Below are 10631 nucleotides of genomic sequence, written 5' to 3' on the forward strand. Positions count from 1 at the left end.
AACAAAAAAAATGGTCCAGACACTTATGATAAAGTTACTCATAATAAAATGTCAGACCAGGTCAAAATGGATTTAAAAAAATTATGTAAGATTACCCCCAAAGGGGAAGAAAAAAAAAACCATCTGCTATTTTCATAAGCAAGCAAATTTTTAGCTACCGGTGTGCTCTGAAGAGAAACACATGGGACTCGATCAGTTTTGAAACTATTTGAAAACAAGTTATTTTTAGAAGTGGGTAGATTAGGCTTTGGTTCTTCCCTGAGACACTGTATCACTCTCCCAGGGGTTTAGGCCCTTCTTATTTTGGAAATAAGCTGAACACGACTCTATATTTGGGTGAGCAGGAGCTGCTTTGCTACTGTTGAGCTTCACATGAAAAATGCCCCAGGATTTCATAACACTGCTGCTTTTCTGGCATTGTTTTCTTCTTCTATTTCTTTTTAATATGCGAACTTCAAATCTCAGTTCGTGACACTGCTGAAGAGCTCAGGATTTGTGAGGAAAATGGCTTTCATACCCTTTCATCTTTTGTTCTGTTTTGGAAAGCAAATCAAGTTACACAAATTTACCACAAGCAACCATTAATTTGCCACAAGTTCCCAATTGCCTAGGACCCACTGGTGAGCCAGGCCCTGAGAAAAACCAGCTGCCCGGGAACAGGCCTGTCCAGCCCCTGCACCCTCCCGCAGTGCGCCTTCAAGGGGCCCTGGCCACAGATGTGTACCACAGTAGCTAAGGCACTCTCTTTAGGGACTGACTGTATATTTGTGCTGGTCCTGAGGCTTGAATGCAGGGCCTGGATGCTGTCTGTCCCTGAGCTTTTGTGCTCAAAGCGAGAGCTCTACCACTTGAGCCACAGCTCCATTTCTGGCTTTTTTTGGTGGTTAATTAGAAATGAGAGTCTCACAACTTTCTTGCCCAAGCTGGATTGGAACTGTGATTCTCGGCGCTCAGCCTCCTGAGTAGTTAGGATTCTGAGCCACCGATGCTCTTCAGGGCTTTAAATGGATTCTCTGCACAGACAGGCCACCTTCAGGGATGGAAAGGGGACGCGGGCAAGTGGGAGGTCAAAGGAGGATGATTTTAGAGGAGGAAGGAGCAATGCCATTGGCCAGCACGAGTCTGAGGATGCGCAGGAAAGCTGCAGAGGGGAAGTTCTGGCCTCTGCCCTTCCCTGCCCTTCCCCAAGCATCTGGAAAACTAGCGCCCAACACCTGGTGTGTGACGCACTGGAGAGGGGCCTGCCTTTGTGCCTGGGAAAGCCTGACCCGCAGACTTTCTCCAGAGAAGCTTTCTAGAATCCTCATGAACAGTGAAGGCATTTCTGCAAGGAAGAGTCTTGAAGGATCAATTTTCCATCTCAAACTGAGGAGTTTGCAAAAAAAAATCCGCTGCTGACAGATAGCAGCGCTTCTTGTAATCCATCAAAATCAAAGAATTGGGGGGGGGGGTGTATTATGCTAATATCCCAAGGAGGGAAGATTTTCCCAGTCGCTTCACTGAGAGACACTGAAAGAAGATGATCTGTCAGGGGATGGATAGCCTAGAAAGCTCATTCAGTTCTAAATAAGAAGACACCATGGGTCGAGGGCAGATGCCTCAGAAAGATACCAGAGGTGGCCAGGAGAAAACACCAAGCAACCCCAAGAAAGATCAGTGGGCTCCCAAGCAAACTTAATTGTGACGTGACATGGCCTCTTGCAGCCAGAGGGAACAAACCACAGGTGGATAGTACTTGTAACCGACTCTCTACCACTAGTCACAGTCATGCCTGCCGCAGAGGTCTACCCAGTGTCTTTGGAATTATCTATACTTTTTCTTTTCTTTTCTTGTGTGCCAGTCCTGGGGCTTGAACTCAGCGCCTGAGCACTGTCCCTGAGCTTCCTTTGTTCAAGGCTAGCACTCTACCACCTGAGCTTCAGCGCCACTTCTGGTCTTTTCTGTGTATGTGGTACTGAGGAATCGAACCCAGGGCTTCATGCATGCGAGGTAAGCACTCTACCACTAAGCCACATTCCTAGCCTGGAGTTACATATACTCTTACAAATAAGAACTGTGTGTGTGTGTGTGTGTGTGTGTGTGTGTGTGTGTGTAATAGAATCTAAAATATTGAGGGAGAGAAAAAAAAACAAACACCTAAACTGGAGAGAAGAAAATGAGATTAAGTATACTCTCAATGAGAACAGAGCAAATGAGGAGGAAAGACGTTGGGAGGGGGGTGCTTGATAAATTATTTAATGAGATAGAAGAAAAATGATCATTTTTTTAATCCATTTTTATTTGGGTGCCAATTCTGAGACCTGAACTTAGGGCCCCACACTCTTGCTTGGCTTTTTTTAATCCATGGTTGGTGCTTGAGTCACATCTCCACTTCTGTTTCTTTTGCTCTTTTTTTTTTTTTGCCAGACTTGGGCCTTGGACCCTGGGCCTGAGCACTGTCCCTGGCTTCTTTGAGCTCAAGGCTAGCACTCTGCCACTTGAGCCACAGCGCCACTTCTGGCCATTTTCTGTATATGTGGTGCTGGGGAATTGAACCCAGGGCTTCATGTATACGAGACAAGCACTCTTGCCACTAGGCCATATCCCCAGCCCTCTTTAGCTCTTTAACTTAGATTTGTCTGCCCCAGCTGGCTTTGACCCCTGGTTTGCAGATTGCAGCGTCCTGAGTAGTGAGGATTGCAGGCTTCTACCACCCAGCCTGATAAATCTTAAAAGGAAAGCAGTCACCAAACCCCAAACAGGAGAAACCAACTAACCAACAGCCAAGGGAACAAAGACCTGCCCAGCTTTGAAGACAGGCCAGTGACAAGGTGACCAGTAGGACAGCGTCTGAAGCCGACACTGAAGATGGCAATTCTGCCACTGTCTTGGCAATAGGGATTTAAAAAGAGAAACAAACAGGGAAATGAAGACTTCTAGCAAACGAAGAATTAGAACCTACTTCCAATTTTGCAAGACGCTAAATATTGCCCTTCGTTTTGTGGAACATTTTTCTTTTTCCTCCCAGTACTGTGTGTGAACTCAGAGCCTTGCACTAGCCAGGCAGGTGCTTTATCACTTGAGCCACACCTCCAGCTCTGTCTTGTTTCTGAGCCTCACCTTTTGCCCAGGTGGGCCTGGACTTTGATCCTCTATGAATACTTTCTGCCATTATACCCACTCTATGACTCTTACAGTCTGGTGAACTTTTGTTACCCGAGTTGGCCTAAAATCACCCTTCTTCCTAAGCTCAGCCTCCTGAGTAGCTAGGATGGGAGGTATTAGCCACTGCACCTAAGTGAAACATTCCTTTTATTTCTGAAGTGACAGCAGTAGATACTGATGGCTCGTACCTATGCTCTAAGAAGGAGGCTGATATTTGGGAGACTGAAGTTCAAAGCCAGCCCAGTCAGAAAGTCCAAGACTCCAAAATAATCAGAAAACAGAGCTGGAGGCATGGCGCAAGCGGCCGAGCAAGCAGCTGAGCCAGCAGGCCAGGAAACATGAAGCCTTGAGTTCAAACCCAGCAAAAAGAGAAAAACAAAAATAAAAAGTGACAGCAGCTGGCAGAGCTCACTGCAAGTGGGGTTTAGGGACCTTGAGTGGGGTGATGTGAATACAGGGGCGTTCAGCCTGGGTTGGAGAGTGGTGACGGCTGGCTTCCTCAGTTCCGCCCCGTGCAATGGTTTGATGAGAGGAGCCGTTACATTCTTCCCATCTGCTTTTCCATGGGTGCAAGTGGTCTCCAGTAATGGACGGTTACAGACAAGTGACCATGTCATTGGTCCTGGAAGCTCTAGAAGTGGGAAGGTGGACGAGAAAAAGCATTTGCAGACTCCCCTAAAGTCAGAAAAAAATTCAAGTTTTAAAAGGGAGGGGCGCAGCAGTACAAATACATTTCCATTTTAGTATGCAAACAGAATATCACAGAGTCTGGATAAACTTTTACGAAAGGACCTGGAGTGACTATTACCACTAATAAGAGATTTCAGAAGGTGGCGGCTTTCAGCAAATGAAGGAATGAACATGGAAACCTAGCCAAAATACATCAGCCAAGGAGAGAACCAGGGCTCCCTCCCAGGTATTTTGCGGGGGGCTGCTGGGTGTGTTTGAGGGCTGGAAAGTCTGAACACTTGCACAGATAACAGACATGCCACGAAAGACACCTGGGTCCCCAGACCAGCGAGGCTAGCATGCCCCAAGGCCTGGAGCTCAGGCCTCATGTGACTCGTGAGGCAGGCGCTGGCGAGGCCTGGTGCGAAGGCATACCGCACAGCACAGCACCCTGCGCCTTCCCAGGCTGGAAGTGTCCTGCAAGCTACAGCACACAGGGATGGAAGGAGGTGACAGAGGCCAGCTGCAGGGACGTTTCCAAGAGCTGAGCCAGTGCGTGAGGAGAGTACCCACCTCTAGTGCTCCCTTGTGTGCCCTAAACCTTTTCCATGGCAGATGTAAAGACCAATGGTGCCCAAGACAACTGAAAGGTAGAACTTCCTTCCAGTGCGACTAGAACCGTCCAACAAGCCTTCTGCAACACAGCCAGCTGTCCAGCCGTCACGGGACGTGTATGTGCATACACGCCAGGCCCACAGCTCATGAGCTAATGGGATATATTCCAGACTTGAAAGAGTCATTCAACTGGGGTTTACATGCAACCTTATTTATTTTCAGTGGGGGTACTAGGTGGTGTGCTCAGAACCTTGAGCACACCAGCAAAGTGCCTCACGACAAACTGAGCTACGACCACCAGCTTTGGCAACCAAATTTGTTTGGAGCCCCTATCTTTTTGTTTAAAGTCCTGAGCATCCGCTAATGCACCTATGCAGCCTCTGCAATCCTTACCCAGCAACCAACATACCCATCAAAGGAGGCAAGGAGCTCTTTATTGGGGTGCTAGGCATTTCAGGGTAAAGTGTCAAAGACAGGAATACATTTAGTCCTGGCAATCTATGGGTTTCCACTGTCAGGAGCGCGGCCAGCCGGAAGGGATGCTTGCCTGCCACACATAGTGTTTCCCGTGAGGTAGCCAGGCTGCAGAATCAGGCAGTGCATTATTTATAAATCTTACCAAATTTTGTAGGAGTAATAAGGACATTTTCATTCAGTTCAGAAAAACGCGCGTTCTTGCACTTTAAACATAGCCGGCTTAATGGGGAGCAAATCACTCAGCTGTTTAGATATTATTTACTAGTATCCTTGATGAAAATGAGTAACTGGACTGTGATTCTTCCAAGATAAAGCACTGAACTCCACTGTGGTCAAGTACTAGTCTAGGGAAAAACGTAGCTAATTTAAAGAATTCTACTGGTTAATAGTAGACACCAACGAAAAGGCAAAACTATTTCAAGTACTTTGGAAATAACTTGATTAGGAGAGTATGCTTTCAATTAACACACCAATTAAAATTATTCTTATCTGCTCATTAGATGAAACATGTGCATCTGCCACGGGCACTAAAAAAAAAAAAACACAACCAACAACAAAACTGAAAATGTTTGGGATCTCCAACTAGAAGGCTTCCAATGTGTTCAGCAATGAGGGTCATGACTTATGGGTGGTGGCATTGCTGTGCTGTTGTATTCTCTGAAGAGACGGGGTGAGATCCTTTTTAGTAACTAGAAGAGAGCTGTTCTGGAAATCCTCAAGGAAGAGAATGGAGAGAGCATGTGCTAGCCAGTGCTGGAAGAGCCACACCATGGCCATGTAAAATGGTCTTCAATGGAAGGCGGTATGTGCAGTAGTTTATCTAAGAGCACAAGTGCAAGTCCACACAGGCCTCTGTTTAGACACCCATGGCACTTTTAACCACATGATGATAAGGACACATCTCAAAATTGGAGTAAAAGAGGCTGACAGAAATGATTCACTTATAGTAATTCTAGAAAATGTCAGCTAATGTATAGTACAGAGGTCAGATCCATGGGTGCCATGGGTAAGAGGGGGCATTTCAAAGAGTAAAAGGACCCTTTGGGGTGGGCGATAGTACCCTAGTTTGATTTGGGTGATGGTTTGTATGGGTGTGTCAAAATCATACATATATTATACACGTGACTCATATATATGTCAAAAGTTATCACCAAATTGTACATTGCCTGTGCGTAGTGGATTATAGTGCATTGAAATATCAATAAAGCTGATTTCAAAGAAAAATCTTAAAGAGGAAAAAAAAAAAAGAGCTGAGTTTCCAGAGACAAGCTAAACACAGAGGACCATATCCTGTAAGAGAGGAACTCTTATGGAAAAACTGGGAGAAAAGAGGCAAAGTTACATTCTACCCTCCCCCCCTCCCCTCCCCCCATGCCATGAGTGGAAGGGCCAGAGGCAGGCCGGACCACAGATGAGGCATGGGAAGGAGGAACCAGGAATTCAGAGACAAACACTCTACTGATGAAGAGCTTCACTCAAAGCACATAGGTCCTGATTTCTTTGCTTTAGGTCTTCTCTTCCTTTTGAAGCTACAACATTTAGGGAAAATAAAGGAAAAGCAGCAACTCTCTCTATCCCTCTCTGTCTCTCTCTTTCTCTTTGTCCACTTTCCCAGATAGTTACTGTGCTCTGGGAACTTGAGCATGGACACTTTTTTTGGCCAGTCCTGGGCCTTGGACTCAGGGCCTGAGCACTGTCCCTGGCTTCTTCCCGCTCAAGGCTAACACTCTGCCACTTGAGCCACAGCGCCACTTCTGGCCGTTTTCTGTATATGTGGTGCTGGGGAATCGAACCCAGGGCTTCATGTATACGAGGCAAGCTCTCTTGCCACTAGGCCATATCCCCGGCCCGAGGATAGACACTTTGAAGACACTTATCCTGGGGGGAACCACTTGGGAAAATGACTCCTCTGTGACCCAAAAATGTCTTCACAGAATAATACCTATCTCGTGAGTGGATGCCTGTTGTGAATCGAGAACCCGGCAGAGGCCATCTTTTGTTTAAAGGGTTGCTCAAACATCTGCCCGTAGGAAACCCTTAACATTTCAGGGTCCAATTGATCAAATGTGTCACGGCAGGAATGATGGGCCGTGCCAGGTATCAGATCAAAGGGGAACATTCAACCTAAGGTGAACTAGGCAGCAAGAGGGGACATTTGGGGTGTGCTGGGGCACAGAAGGTCAGGAGAAAGAAACTCAAGCATAAATATTGAGAAGACACTTTTTTGCTCCCAAGACTGCCCAGTAATAAAAGCAGGGCTGTGGGCGGAAGCCTTTTAAATGTCAAGTTCCTGGATGGCAGAGGCTCTGTCTCCTCACCGGAATTTGCGCCCCTTGTGGTCAGATGCGCAACTGCAGCACTGGACCCCCAAGCCTGGGACTCAACACTTCCCAGGAGGTACTCAAAACTGTGTCTCCTAACTTTGGGTAACAGAGCCAGCCCACTGTCCCTCTCAAACCCTAACTTTGTGCCAAAGCCCGATTCTTGCATTTTTTCCTGGGAGGTAAAACAAACGCCTCGCTGGGCTTCAAGTTATCAACCAAGTACAGCTTGTTGGACGAAACAATTCTCAAGGGCTAATTGGGAAAAGGGATGTTTTGTTCTGGGAGGCAGAAGAGGCAGTATTGGCTCTAATGGAAAGATTCCGCGTGTCTTCGTTTTACGGGTCAACTTTTAAGCAGCTGAGATTGGAAGGAGAGGGTGAGTTGAGTGGTAGTTGCTCTGGGACACACTACCTTGGCTCCGTCAGCCAAGGCTCCTCTGGTGGAAACCCTGTGAACTTCAGCCTCACCCTGGGAAGTCACAAGTGCGGGCACCCATTTCCAGTAGCCCCAGGGCCTTGGAGTCAACAAATCACACCTGCAACCACAACAAGCATTTCCCTCACAAGGCCACACAGAGCTGTCACACAGAGCAACTTTTTTTTTTTTCCAAGGGTGCCCTTCAAGCCTATTTTAGGGACACCTCGGAGGATGTCCAATTGCAACTGTTGCTTTATCCCCAAACAGCCATCAAAGCCCGGAAGCTAGATTCCTGATGCTTTTCCTCTTAAAGTCATTGATCAGCTCTCCACTCCGGCCAAAAACACAACAACAACAACAACAACAACAACAACAACAACAACAAAAAGATGTTGAGGCAAGTACAAACCTGCCAGAGCTTATTATAGATGCCGCCCTGCCGGCCTCTCCCCCACCCTCCCCGCCCGCACCCCTCCCTGTCTGGCTTTCCTGAATGGAGACAGTAGCCTCGGGTAAGGAACTCTTTAAGTGGTGCCTTCATCACATCCCCGGAGTGAGTCAGGAGGAGGAGGAGGCAAGAACCCCCTCAATCGTCCTGGGGTGAAATGGGGTTCCATTCACCCGGCTCCCTCAGGTCGACCCGGCTGGGGCTGGGATTCCGTCAAGGAAGCCAATCGTGGTGGGGCTGCGGGAGGGGGGGGGGTGTCGTCCACACGTCCAGGTACAGTGCCGTGCGCCTGGGGACAGCCCCGACCCGGGGCGACACGCGTGGGGGTGGAGGGGGGAAGGGGGAAGCGACCACGGGAAACCCACCGGGGCTGACAAAGCCGCCGCTATGACGCCCTCTCGCCAGGCACCCAAATCTCCCCAGGTTTATTTTCGGGCGAGTGAGTCACGACAGCCCAGCCCTTCCTAAGCAAGGCCACGACATGACTCGCCGCTTCCACCGGGCCCCGCTTTCCGCTGCCCCCCGGCCCGCCCTGCTTCCTTCCTCCCTCCCTCCTCGCCCGTCCCGAAGCCAAGGCCCCGAGCCGCGCACCCCCACCCCGGGGAGGAGGGAGGCGCCCCGGGCCTGGCCCCCCGCCTCGGGGAGGGGGCGCGCGGGGCCGCGGGCGCGCGGGGCGTGGACCGAGGGTGCGCGCGTGTGCACGCAGCCCGGCCAACTTACGGAGGTGGAGTTGGTCCTCGCCTGGCCCTGGTTGCGCACCTCCTGCTCCCGGAACTGCAGGCCGGCCAGATGCTTCTCCAGCGCCTCCCAGTCCATGGGGGGCGCCGGGGGCTCCTCGGGGACGCACGTCCCGCCGTCCGCGGGCGGAGGGCAGCGCCCCCCGGCCGCCGGCGGCCCCGGGCCTCCGCGCCGGCCCCCCGTCACCGCCGGCGGCTTCTGGATCGCTCGGCGGGGCGCCCGGGGACCGCCCGGCCGGCCGGCCGCGACCACGTTGCCGTTGTGCCCGAGGTCCTGCGGGTCGAGCGGGTGAGCGTTGCCGTTGGGCACGGGCGGCGGCATGGCGGAGGCGGCGACGCTCAGGGCGCCCGGCTCCCGCGCCGCCGGACAGCGGCCATCCCGGCCCCCGCGCTCGTCCTCCTCGTCCTCGTCCCCCGGCGCCCACTCATCAATCACCGTCTTGGGGAAGGCCGGGAAGGGCTCCTCATAGTCCTCCAGTGCAGACACCAGGTCCAGGCTGCCCCCCGGCGACGACGAGCAGGGGGTCACTTTGGTGGAGTTGGGCTGGGAGCCCGAGCGGCTGCTGCTGAGGCTGCTGCTGCCGCCGGCGTCGCTGCCGAGGTCCATCCCATCCTCCCGGTAGTCCTGCGGGGGGACAGAGAGGGTGAGGGACCGGGAGACCCGGCTCCGGCTGCCCGCCCGCCCGCCAGGGCCGCCCGCCAGGGCCGCGCGCGCGCCCCGCGCCCCCCAGACCCCTGCCCCCCGGCCCGGGCTTCCCTCCCGTGCGCCCCGGTCCTCCTCCCGGGTAACTAACCCGCGAGTCAGCCAGGGGATGCCGGCCACCGGCGCTCACACTTTTCATACGGGGAGCCCGGGGCCGCGCGCGGACTTTGTTTTAACCATTTTGCGTCAGGCGCGCCCGAGGCCCCGCCCGCCCCGAGGATTCTCCGGTGCAGACACACTTTCCTACGGAATTACAATTCCCAGGGCGGGAACCGAGCGGAGAGGGGGCGGACGCGGCGCGCCCGCCCGCCCGGCTCCCCGCGCCCAGACCCCGCCCCCCGGGCCCCGCCCCAGCCTCCGGGCCCCGCCCCCCGCGGCGTCCCGGCCTCGCCTATCCGACCGCCCCCGCCGGGCTCCGCCCCCGGCCCGCGTGGCCCCGCCCCCGGCCCTTATGGCCCCGCCCTCGGCCCGTGTGGCCCCGCCCTTCCCGGCCCAGTCCCGCCCTCGGCCCGTGTGGCCCCGCCCTCCCCAGCCTCCAGCCTCGGGCGGGACCCCGTCATAACCTTTCGGCCCCGCCCTCGGTTCGTGCGGCCCCGCCCTCTGCCCGTGCGGCCCCGCCCCGGCCCCGCCCCTTACCCCCGGCTGCGGCGGGGCGCCCCGGGCTCCCCGGAGTGGAGCTCCACTTCTTTCTAAGGAACCGCAGCTCGCGACGGCCCCGCCCAGCTCGCCGGGCCGGGCCGCGCCCCGCCCCGGCTCCGCGGAGGTGTGCCTGGCCGGGGCCGTCACCCTGGGGGCCGGGCACGCGCCCTCCGGGGCCCGCCGCGGAGCATGCCCAGAGGCTGCGGGGCGCGGCGCCGCCGGCTCTCCAGGCCGCGCCGGTCAGCGCCCGGCTGGCGGCACCGACCCTGGCCGGAGGGAACGGCCGGGGCGCCCGGGCTTCGGCCGTGCCGAGCTCGCGGCGGGGCAGAGCCGCGGACGTCACCCGCAGACCCTCGTGTTTCTTGGGCGCGGCCCCCGGGCCTCTCCGCAGAAGCCACTTGGCACCCCGAAACGGAGCCCTGGCACCCCTGGTCCGCGCTGACGTCTCCGGAGTGGCC

At 53.9% G+C, this 10631-nt stretch overlaps 1 protein-coding gene across 1 annotated transcript in view; it reads right to left on the reverse strand.

Moving 5' to 3' along the window:
* The window catches only part of Schip1 (schwannomin interacting protein 1), a 103213-nt gene extending 93427 nt beyond the window's left edge, over positions 1-9786 (reverse strand). Inside the window, exons 1-2 of the mRNA XM_048347192.1 lie at positions 9626-9786; positions 8815-9456 (exon numbers count right to left, since the gene is read on the reverse strand). Of these exons, the coding sequence (XP_048203149.1) occupies positions 8815-9456; positions 9626-9673 (690 nt within the window). The 5' untranslated portion in view covers positions 9674-9786. The remainder of the gene's footprint in view (positions 1-8814; positions 9457-9625) is intronic.
* Between the last annotated feature and the right edge of the window lie 845 nt (positions 9787-10631).

The sequence above is a fragment of the Perognathus longimembris genome, chromosome 5 (assembly GCF_023159225.1).
Source record: "Perognathus longimembris pacificus isolate PPM17 chromosome 5, ASM2315922v1, whole genome shotgun sequence".
In the NCBI taxonomy this organism is placed as follows: Eukaryota; Metazoa; Chordata; class Mammalia; order Rodentia; family Heteromyidae; genus Perognathus; species Perognathus longimembris.